General features: G+C 46.2%; 4 protein-coding genes across 4 annotated transcripts; 3 read left to right on the top strand and 1 right to left on the bottom strand.

The window, feature by feature from the left end:
• Positions 1–13: 13 nt before the first annotated feature.
• On the bottom strand, positions 14–1145 carry PADG_02735 (proteasome component PRE6; the record flags this gene model as incomplete). Its single annotated transcript, XM_010760284.1, has 5 exons — positions 14–344; positions 417–804; positions 905–957; positions 1020–1026; positions 1115–1145. 5 exons carry the CDS (start codon positions 1143–1145, stop codon positions 14–16), a joined length of 810 nt encoding a protein of 269 aa, XP_010758586.1.
• Positions 1146–2644: 1499 nt separating this feature from the next.
• PADG_02734 (uncharacterized protein) lies at positions 2645–4841 on the top strand (the record flags this gene model as incomplete). Its single annotated transcript, XM_010760283.1, has 6 exons — positions 2645–2926; positions 3025–3405; positions 3575–3823; positions 3897–4059; positions 4123–4445; positions 4512–4841. 6 exons carry the CDS (start codon positions 2645–2647, stop codon positions 4839–4841), a joined length of 1728 nt encoding a protein of 575 aa, XP_010758585.1.
• A 436-nt stretch (positions 4842–5277) lies between these two features.
• PADG_02733 (D-lactate dehydrogenase) lies at positions 5278–6986 on the top strand (the record flags this gene model as incomplete). The annotated part of the gene is made up of 2 exons (XM_010760282.1): positions 5278–6882; positions 6954–6986. 2 exons carry the CDS (start codon positions 5278–5280, stop codon positions 6984–6986), a joined length of 1638 nt encoding a protein of 545 aa, XP_010758584.1.
• Positions 6987–7721: 735 nt separating this feature from the next.
• On the top strand, positions 7722–9914 carry PADG_02732 (STE/STE20/YSK protein kinase; the record flags this gene model as incomplete). The annotated part of the gene is made up of 6 exons (XM_010760281.1): positions 7722–7776; positions 7853–7920; positions 8004–8171; positions 8240–8841; positions 8898–9563; positions 9650–9914. 6 exons carry the CDS (start codon positions 7722–7724, stop codon positions 9912–9914), a joined length of 1824 nt encoding a protein of 607 aa, XP_010758583.1.
• Between the last annotated feature and the right edge of the window lie 1737 nt (positions 9915–11651).

Here is an 11651-nt window from a genome sequence, read left to right as displayed (position 1 = left end):
TAGAAACGAACGATCAACTCTCGGCACCCTCACCTCCGCCCCTAGTTAATATCGCCGCCGTGCCTGTCCCAGGAGTCCGGCCCGTCTTCTTCTTCGCAGCCTCTTCCTGTTTCTCGGCTTCTATACTCTTAACATAAGCCTCGATCTGCTCGCTGGGTAGTAGCTCCATAGTTTTCCCGGGGGCCATAATGGCGATTTCAATATTCTTAGCCCCAGTCTGCACAACCTCCAGCAACGACTTGATCGTCAGTTGAATCGTTGCCTCCCTATCCATATCATCCTTGTGATGTCTCTCCAAAAACTCCCGGACCGTCTTGCTTGATCGTCCAATGGCATTTGCTTTCCTGTAGCCCGCCTGTTAGCCTAGAAAGATAAATGTACATATAAATATCCCCATGCAGAAACCTCTATCTTACCAAGCCGAATAAATCCCCGAAGGCTCCGTCTGGTACAGACGCGGGACTTTATCGCCATGATCAAATCCAACAATCAGCGTACTAATGCCAAACGGCCTCACACCGCCACTCTGCGTATACCGCTGCTGCACGCCGGCGACGTACTTGGTGATGTATTCGATGGTAACGGGGTCTTCGACCGTGAGGCGGTGGGACTGTGCTTCTACCCTGGCTTTGTCGACGAGTATTCTGGCATCGGCGTTTAGGCCAGCAAAGGCGAGGCAGACGTGGTTGTCTAGCAGACAGAGCTTGGAGGGTGTGATGCGGGTGTCCTGTAGTTTCATGGCGGATCGTTTTTCACAGCCCAGCACGACGATGTCCTTGCCCTTCACGCCGACGGCGCAGGTGCCTGTCTCATTGAGGAGGGGATATCAATATAAAGTTATACCGTAGTATGGTTGGGGGGGGGGGGGGAATAGTTGGTAGGGTGGTGCGTCGCAAACACATACCTCTCTTGACAGCTTCGAGCGCATATTCTACCTGGAAAACATGGCCGTCGGGACTTGGAACGGAGTTAGAATAGTGTCAGGAAGAGCGAATATATCTCCTTATACACAAGCATACCTAAAGACTATAGGCAGAATGTTAGGAGGTTTGTATTACATGTCAGGCAATCGCAATGCATCGCAGCTTGAGAGCCGTAATCTTAGCTGACTGACCTGAGAGCGCTCTGTCGTATCCTGATGCCATATTTATGGAATGGGAGACACTGTAACAAGATAAAGCGATGGACAAAAGAGGACGTATAGATTAGGTATATTGTGTATAGGAAGAAGACAAGCGATGGTCGAGGTTGTCGTATGTGTCGTCTCTGAGCTAATCTTTTAAGTAGAATATGGGAGTAAGGTCCATTTTGGGTGCAAGGACACGAGTCGCGGCTGCCTCTGCTTGGATAGACGCCAAGCGCGCGTCTAATATAGTTATGGTAAACTTAGTCTACGGGGATTGATCTATACTGATTGGTGATCCACAGTGATAATATTTTATTCTGTCCATTTCTAGGGGCATTGAATAAAAGAGTCGACTTTCTCTGGTTAAGCTGATTGCAGGAAGGCACCAAGTTTTCTAGAATGGTTTTATTAGCATAACGTTACATGCAATAATCATCAGGCGACATTCAACATGGGCAAGAAATCTGATATCCAAGCCTTTCAGGTATCTCTACTACCAGCTAACTAACCTACAAATTCCACAAATGTCTCAACAACTTATATATTATAATAACTATTTGAATATAATTAAGAATATATGTCTGTTGGCCATTAGCAAAGCAGGTATGGGCACAGGCATCAAAAAGAGGCCTATGAAGAAGACAACAGTGAGATTAAAACACTCTGCAGCCTCTATATAACCTGCTCAAAGCAGTAATCATATCTGCACAGAGCTATCTCTGGCAGAAGTAATTGATATGCCTCCTGCAAGCTCTCCCAATGCCCGCATCTAGTTCAAATGTTCGGACATCGTAAGTTTCACATTTAAGATGGATTATTAAGCCAAGCAACCATTCTATGAATTAATCATATATATTTATACGATCTCTTCCATGTGTAATTTTAATGTTTAATATGAATATCTCAATGCGTTGTGGCGGTCTCGTTAAAATACGTGGTCAATGGGTGAATCACGTTTAACATGTAGTTAAAGATATCCACTCTGAAAAAACAAAACTTATAACCAATAGCTGCCGAATCGAATTCATTTTCTGTCAGATGGGAATGTACATTCGAATTGTATCATTTCAGGTTTATCATTGTGCAATAATAATCTCTTTCATAAAATCCCCAGCGGCAGATAGAGTGATATCAGCCTTCCGAGTCATTTTTGCTAGGGATGGTCCCAAGATCTAGTTACTAAGAACTCCCAAATATCCCTGAGTGTTGGGAGCTCGGGCAGAGGATGCAACCTCGGGCTTATGCAAATGGCTTTAACAGTTGACCAATTAACTAAATAAGGCAATCACTTGTAAACTATACATGGATTATTTTAGCCCAAATTTTGAAGTTCACCCATATCTTCGGGAATCTAGCTGATTTCCAACTGAAATTCTGTCTTGGTGTTGGCAAGACAAACGATGCATATTTAAGCAGCCATCAATTGTCCTCCGTGAAGCTCCATGACTGGATGGTTTGCTTCATCATTCTTTGATTACTTGAATACTTCATAGATGTCCACCCCCCCATATCAACACCATGGTATTCAAAGCCCCTTCCTGGGCTCCTGGCCTTACATCAGGCTCAATCCCAGATTCAATACCAATATGCGACTTTATCTTCAACGAGAAGTACGGGAGACCCTCACTCGAGAGTTCCCGTAGCCCTTTCGTGTGGGCTGTATCTGAAGAGGGCTATTCGGCCGTCCAGGTGCGGCAACGCGTTGATTATCTCGCCAGAAGCTTTGCCCTTGAGTTTGCATGGCATCCCAATCGTGGTTCTGAATGGGAGAAGATCATAGGCGTCTTTTCACTGAATACGGTATACAATTATTGCTCTCAAACCTCAAAAAGAAAGCAGGAGAGAACGTTATGTACCAGGAGATGTCTCTGATAAAACTAGGCTCACGAATACCACAGGTTGACTACCTTCCCCTGGGCTGGGCTGTTCAGAGGCTTTCGGGGATAGCGACGTTGATCAACGCCGCTTCCACGGCTGATGAGCTGGCGTATCAGCTTAAGGCATCTAAGGCATCAGTCCTATTCACCTGCGTACCACTGCTGGACACGGCGCTGGAGGCTGCTGCAAAATGCGGAATCCCACGCTCCCGCATCTACATTCTAGAAATGCCACAGGAGCTATTAGGTAGCTTAAGGCCTCCAAGTGATTTCACTTCTTTAAACCAACTCATCGAGAGGGGCTCTGCGCTTAACGAGTTGGAGCCTTTGAAATGGAAGAAGGGCCAGGGCGCCAGGCAATGTGCGTATCTGTGTTTTTCGAGTGGGACGAGTGGATTGCCAGTGTGTATATTTTTATTTATTTATTTTCCATTTTCATGTTTTCTTCTCTCTCTCTCTCTTATTTTATTTTATTTGTTGTTTTTTTCCCGTGCTTTTGGAAGACTCCGTATCATATTGAAAAAGAATTAGGATTGTTAAGACCGATGACAACAACTGATAGGTTCAATAGAAAGGAGTAATGCTCTCTCATCTGAATTTGATATCAGAGGTTCTTTTATTGAGGAGCTTTGAAAGCTACACGCGCACGGCTGATCAGAAAGATGTTGCTCTGGGTTTGTTGCCCCAAGGCCATCTTTTTGGTCTCTCAGTTTTTCACACTGCTGTGTTCCGAGGGGAGTGCGTGGTGGTACTCCATAAATTTGAACTTGAGACCCTTCTGGATGCAATACACAGATGCAGGATAAATGTTTTATATTTGGTATGTATTTTTCTCTCTAGTGCATTATAATTTCGCGAGGAAGATGGTATATGTATGTTGACCTGAAATACAGGTCCCCCCCATAATTATATCTATGGTGAAGAACGAGGAACTCATGAGGAGATTCGATCTGAGCAGCGTGCGTTCAATAATCACCGGTGCAGCTCCTCTCGGCCTGGAAACTGCAGAGCAACTGGGCAATCTGCAACCCTCCTGGTCAATTCTTCAAGCCTATGGTAGAAATTCTGTCCATACATTTGCCCACCTTCATTAAAACCGACTAACTAAATCTATTACAGGACTCACTGAGACCACAGCTGTTGTAACCACTACAAGCCCTCACGACATTTTCTTCGGTTCATCAGGATCATTACTTCCTTCGCTCGAGGCACGTCTCGTATCACCCGATGGAGATGAGATTGAAACGTACGATACGCCCGGCGAACTCCTCTTACGAGGCTCAACCATTGTGCTCGGGTACCTAAACAATGAGGAAGCGAATAAAGCGACCTTCCAAGATGGATGGTTACGGACTGGGGACGAGGCGGTTGTACGGAAGAGCCCAAGTGGAGAAGATCATATTTTCATAGTGGATAGAATCAAGGAGTTGATTAAGGTCAAGGTAACGATCACTGCATACGTCCACAATGAAGGCCTACTACATTCCTCTTAACGTTTTGCTGTCTAGGGCTTCCAAGTCGCTCCCGCCGAGCTCGAAGCACATCTTCTTACCCATCCGCTCGTGGTAGACACTGCCGTAATAGGTGTTGTGGATGATGATGGGAGTGAAGCTCCAAAGGCCTATGTGGTGAAGGCCAATAGTGCACCAGCTAATGACCAGGCTCTCGTTCGCGACATTCTGAAGCATGTTTCAGACCATAAGGCTCATTATAAGCGGCTGAAAGGGGGGGTTGAGTTTATTGATGTTATCCCGAAGAGTGCTAGCGGGAAGATATTGCGGCGCCATTTGAGGGATCGAGATCGCGAGTCAAGGCGGAAGGCTGGTTCGAAGTTGTAATGATTTAGTTGTCAATACAATCTGAGTGTGCGGATTTGGCAGAATGAGAGTGGCACGTATTCATATGTAATGTACAAATAAGATTGCAGTCCCCCGCGTAGTCATTCGCCCCATGCAAGGTGTCACACGAACGAACCTTGGGTAACTAACCCCCATTCTACAGAACCAATTCCATGTCCCCTAGACTTGGTGTTGATAGGCACTTGTTCCATGGATGGGGGTTAGTTCTTACCACTCCAATCTCCCACCTTTCCCGATCGGTCCGTGGGTATTTAAACTTTGGCCGAGGGGACCCCCCCGGCCTTGGCATCGAACTGGTCAATCGCTTGAAGGACTTGAAGATTGATTGTAGTTCCTGATGGGGAACATCCATCTTGATTTTTCTTTCTTCCAGTTTCCTCCATTTGCATTGCGACATAACCTCTACTTAGCCACCATGTTGGGCACTAGAAGGAGTATTTCCCTCGCTATTCGCCGATCACAGACTTCAAAGGCCCGGACACGGAATTTCAGGCCGAACTTCTGCTCTGTTCCCACCACACAATTCAGCACCTCATCATCGGTCGGAGCTATCGCAGCCCCGTCCAAACAATCCAAATATACCACAGATGCGTATCCGAATCTAAAGCGAAATCCCAATTTCTCCGAACTCAGTGACGTCCATGTTCAACATTTTAAAACCTTGCTCAAATCCCCCTCTGCAGTCATCGATGGTTTCACTCAGGATGCGACGGACGATATCGAGCCGTTCAACTGTGATTGGATGCGGAAATACAGAGGACATGCTAGATTGGTGCTGAAGCCTCAAAGCACAAAGGAAGTGAGTGAGGTACTGAAGTACTGCAATGCGAATAAGCTGGCTGTAGTACCTCAGGGTGGGAATACAGGACTGGTCGGTGGAGGGGTGCCCGTGTTCGATGAGATTGTAATTAGTACGGCGCGAATGAATAATATTCGATCCTTTGATGAAAATTCTGGGGTGCTGGTGGTTGATGCCGGTGTGATTCTGGAGGTTGCTGATAAATATCTTGCGGAGAGAAATCATATTTTCCCCCTTGATCTCGGGGCCAAGGGCTCATGCCATATTGGGGGCAACGTTGCGGCTAATGCGGGTGGTCTGCGATTGCTACGCTACGGAAGTTTACATGGTAATGTGCTGGGGATAGAAGCCGTACTTCCCGATGGGACACTTATTGATGACTTGTCCACGTTGAGGAAGAACAATACGGGATATGATTTGAAGCAACTTTTCATTGGTAGCGAGGGGACCATTGGCATTATAACTGGTGTTTCTATAATTTGCCCCCGGCGGCCTAAGGCAATCAATGTGGCCTTCTTTGGCATCGAGAGTTACGAACAAGCTCTCAAGGCTTTCTTGGAGGCCCGGGGCCAGTTGTCAGAAATCCTATCTGCATTCGAATTAATGGATGGGCGCAGTCAGGACATGGTGCATAAGGTCACTGGATTAAAGAAGCCTTTGGAGGGATCATACCCCTTCTACTGTCTCGTAGAAACGAGCGGCTCGAACGGTGAACATGACAATGAGAAACTGGAAGGGTTTTTGGAGCATGTTATGGATGAATCGATTGTGGCAGATGGGGTGCTGGCTCAGGATGAAACACAGGCACAGACACTCTGGCGGTGGCGAGAAGGGATTACTGAGGCCTTGAGTCATTTGGGAGGAACATATAAATATGACGTCTCCATACCGCTAGCTGAGCTTTACCAGCTAGTTGATGACACGAGAGACCGATTGACCAAGGCCGGTTTAGTAGGAGACAACGACAGCTACCCAGTTCGCGAAGTGTTGGGATACGGCCACATGGGGGATTCGAATCTGCATCTCAACGTCGCGGTCCGGAAATATAACAAGGACGTTGAGAAGATGATCGAGCCCTGGGTCTACGAGTGGATTGCCAAGCGGAATGGCAGTATCAGTGCAGAGCATGGCCTGGGCATCGCGAAGAGGGAATTCATCGGCTACAGCAAGAGTGAGACGATGACTAAGCTGATGGCACAGCTGAAAAAGCTTTACGACCCGGTAAGTCTTTTGTCCAGATATTCCCCATCCCATGATGTATGTATTTTACCCAGCGCTAACAAATTACATAGAACGGAATCATGAACCCTTATAAATACATCTAACCCTTCCACTTTGGAATCGCACTTTGTTTTAGAATTGCTATAGAGAAGAAACCCAACGGCTTTTAGAATTGGTGCTGGGTCTGTAATTGTATAGTTTAGCACGAGATCGTAGGAGGGAGCTCAAAAGTATGAGGGCAAGGAAATGTTGGATTATCGTTTATTCTTGGATAGGTGTAGATTCTCAATTTTTGTCAAGAACCTGGCTTGTTATGTAAATTCCTTAAGATCTCTCCGATCACAGAGACTCATTATCTTGTTGATATTCGAATTGTTACGGAGTACACTCGAAGATGCTGAGTGCTTCGACAACAGAAGGAGCCTTGACACACGTGACCTATGGCAGAGGTATCGATCGCATGCCAAAACTTCTAATGCTAAATGGGCTAGCGCTCAGTGTTGCTAGAGGCAACGGATGTTTACACCGCAAAAACTCTCCCATGGAGAGAGTATTGACTGGAGCATTATGGACCATGGTTGAATCTTAAAGAATGGAACAGCTGTTTCAACATAGGATATTACTACTTATTCTTAGACACCCCCTGATGCCTCTGTCCACTCTTACCCTCCCCTGTTGAGCGAATTGCGGACTCTCTCCCCATCGCGGTTCCACAGTTGTTTCTTGGATACCAGCTGCTGTCCTCGCAAACGCGACGGGACCACCTGCAAACAAACAGAGAGCACCATCATTTTACAATATTTTTAAAGTTCAGCCAGTGGCCCAAGGGTCAGTCAGATATGGCTGACGAAGGAGCTCTGGCAAATGGCTATCAAATGCTGGAGGAACTGGGGAGTGAGTTCAAAACCAGATGCCACCCTCCAATTGATTGATCTTTGGTACTAATTGTTTCTGTTGTGTTTCATTCCAGGTGGCAGCTTTGGGACAGTGTATAAAGCCATCGAAAAGGATACCGGAGAAATCGTAGCCATAAAACACGTATGTTGCTGTTCTGGAGTTGGTGGGATGAGGGCTTTGAATGATGAATCAATCATACCTAATGAATTTTGATTCCCTTCCAGATCGATCTCGAATCTAGCGAAGATGATATCCAAGAAATTCAACAGGAGATTTCAGTGCTCGCAACATGCGCAAGCCCTTACGTGACACAATATCGGACAAGTTTCCTCAGAGGTTACAAACTGTGGATTGTAATGGAGTATCTGGGTGGAGGGTCTTGTTTGGATCTGGTAACTATTAGCTCTTACGCGTCAGTTTGATCTGTTTCGATATGCTAAGTAGGAAATTTTCATTTTAGCTTAAACCTGGGGTATTCAACGAGGCACATATCGCTATCATCTGTCAACAATTACTATTAGGATTGGATTATCTTCACCAAGAGGGAAAAATACACCGAGACGTCAAAGCCGCCAATGTTCTTTTGTCTCAATCTGGCAAAGTGAAACTGGCGGATTTTGGTGTTGCGGCCCAACTAACGAACATTAAATCACAGCGCAATACCTTCGTAGGCACCCCTTTCTGGATGGCCCCAGAAGTAATCCAGCAGTCAGGATACGATTTCAAAGCGGATATCTGGTCGTTGGGCATTACGGCAATAGAAATGGCTCAAGGGGAACCACCAAATGCTAGTACACACCCAATGAAGGCTCTCTTTTTGATTCCGAAGGCGCCTGCTCCCAGACTGGAAGGGAGTAATTACAGCCAAAATTTTAAGGATTTTGTGGCTCAGTGCTTGATTAAGGATCCCAATAGGCGAGCGACGGCTAAAGAGCTTCTACGACACAAGTTTATTCGCAATGCAGGTAAAATCGAGGCCTTGCAGGAGTTAATTCAACGTCGGCAAGAATGGGAGGCAAGCAAAGGCACATTAGACAACATAAGATACTATGAGGAGTCTATGTATGTTCCATACCTGAGCTATGTCTTCCTCCAGAAATTTTGCTAATGAAATATAGGGCTACGATTAATCACAAAGAGGATGAAGATGGATGGGTATTTGACACTGTGAAGCCTGGGACCGTGTCCACTTCGCGCGACACACAAAAACGACTGAAGATAACCGACCTACCATTAGAGGAAGAGGAAAATCTGGAAGAGCCTGTGGAGATGCTGAAGAAAATGGAACTTACAAGCCCATCATCCAGTGCCTCAAATTCCAACAAACCAGTGGCCAACTCCACTGTACGGCGGTCGGCACCATCTGGAGAGCATTCCCCCTCCGTTAGGGGACTCAATACGAAGCGGCTATCCAGTGGAGTAAAGCAACCACTTGGGTTAAATTTGAGCTTTGGAAACAGCCCCTCTACAGTTAGGCAATTTCGGCGAGTATCAGACAAACAAGCGGACTCGCTGAATGAAAATGCTGGATATCTCCCCGGAATGGATGAGAATTCGGCTCCAAAGAAATTAGTTTTGGAACCAAGTAGCAAAGAAGCTACCCTGGGCCGTCGAATATATAGCAAATCCATTGGACTTTCCTGCCAGGAGGTCCTTTCAACGACATGGGGCCAGGAGAAGAGAGAGGCGATATCTCGACTCGCCGAAGCGTGGAGCGATCTGGAAATGATTGACCCGGAGGGACTGTACCATATTGTGAAATTGTCTTGTGATAAAATGCAAGGGTGAGTCTTAATATATACCCATCTACCCTAGCTTTATGTAAGTGGATGCCACTCTTACTGACCGATCCGTTTTGCTTTCCCTTTAGTGACCCTAAACTTTCCACTCTCATGGCCAAACCAACAGCTCAATTCCCTCAAAAACCAAAGCTGGTTCTTGCGCAAAACAACCCTCATCTGAAAAGCCATCGACGGCGGCAATCGGAGCAGACCCATGCTAACGAAAATTGGTCTGGAGCGGGCTTGAACTTGCCGGGACAGCGTGTTTTCGGAATGGAGCATACCGCACAACTTGCAGATGTTCTCTATGATCGATGGACAGCCGGACTTCGCAATCGATGGCGAGCTGTATAGTAATTTCACATGTACAATATCCACACATATCCCGATTAAATTCCCGAGACCAGAAATTTTGTGATATTATCGATTTTTCTTGCTGTTTGCACCCTCTCCTGTCCATAGAATAGAATTCTTCGATTCTTAGACAGAGTTTGCAGAGTGTAACAATTTTTTGTCTGTCACTTTCGCTCATCCTTTCTTCATTTCTTTCTTCCTTTCTTTCCTTCTATCAATTTACCCAACATGACCCCACTTTCTCAAAAATCATCGGTTGTTACTACCATCTTGTTCATATATATAGCATTTCCCGGTTCATATCATCCACATTCTATTCCATGACCTTGCAATGGTGCATGAGGCAATAGCCCAAACATAATGTTTTGGTTTTGCTCTTTGTTTTTTCTTATCCAGCTTTGACAATCTGTGCATGTACACTGAGAGCATTGCATTCTGTTCTGACCATATGAGCATCAGCCGTCGTACTTCTATGCACATATTATACTGTTTGATGATATTGTTTTCGACCTTGCAGCTCCCTCAAAAGCTTCTTCCCTTCAACTCTTTGATACTCTGTTGCATGAGTTTGTCCCGCTAATATCCATATGGCTGGGAGCCACGACTTGAAATCAACGTGGAAAACAGCGTGCGAGGTGGAATATGATTGGGTCTACAGTTCGCAAACTATCACCGTCCGTTATGATGATCTCAAAAAGGGGAACGGAAAGAGTTTGAGCTCAAAGGCAACATTCATGAAGCCGAATCTGTGTTCGGAGGTCCGCTTCCTCACAAACACTCCTTGCCAAAGGGGGGGGAAAGGAAGCAGACCAGAAGAAAAAAGGGAATGAGAAGGCCCAACTTGTAAATAAGAATAGTATGTCAATGTAAAATTCACATGCTCGATAATTCATTCCATAGTTCCTCTTAGGTCTAAACTCTGCAACGGGACCATCCCTAACCATGAGGAAAATGTCTAGAAGCTGATAACTCATTGGTCCTCCATCTCCCTTCATGCTTATGGTTAGGGTTGCCCGCTCCCGCCCCTTCGCTGCCGGGTGAAAGCCGCATATCATAAGAAAATAGCAAGCGTGCAAGGGCATGGGTAAGCTCTAAATATGCAAGCCGTTTCCCCGCACAGCCACGCGGGCCAATGTTGAAGGTGGTAAAAGCAGATCGGGGGGCCCGCGACCTTGCTTTCTGAACACACGTCGCTGTCGGGAGCGACCGGGTCAACAATCCAGCGCTCCGGTTGATAAGAGTATGGATTCGGGTAATACTCCTCGTTATGGTTAATGGTGTACGGGGGTGTATCGATGGTTAGTTCCAGCAAGGGAGTGGTGATCATCAATGATGATGCCTCCAGGGAGAACCTGGCGGGATAAGTGACTTGGCATAGGTGGGGTGAGCGCAAACCCTCGTCAATGCATGCGCGGAGATACTGTAGGCTGTTCAATGCCTCCCCGTGGATTTGCTCGGGAGAGGTAACTACAGGCCGCACTAATAGTGGCTGTCCAGTTTAGTGAGAACTTCCGCATTGTGAAGGAGGTGGAAAATAATGCCAGAAAGAACTGGTTATTGCTGTGGTGTTTGAACCGGTAGCCTTTAAAGGGGGGGCTCTCGGGACAGAAGTTCGCCAACGGTGAAGCCCTTCCCGGTCTGAGGGTCTCTGGCATTGAGAAGATAATGAGTTAAATCCTTTCTGGTGACCCTTCTGCATAATCCATCGATTGTTACCGAAGTGTATATATGCGCTCA

The sequence above is a fragment of the Paracoccidioides brasiliensis genome, assembly GCF_000150735.1.
Source record: "Paracoccidioides brasiliensis Pb18 unplaced genomic scaffold supercont2.3, whole genome shotgun sequence".
Classification (NCBI taxonomy): Eukaryota; Fungi; Ascomycota; class Eurotiomycetes; order Onygenales; family Ajellomycetaceae; genus Paracoccidioides; species Paracoccidioides brasiliensis.
Note: the sequence above shows the minus strand (reverse complement) of the source record. Positions and strands in the feature narration are given on the sequence as shown.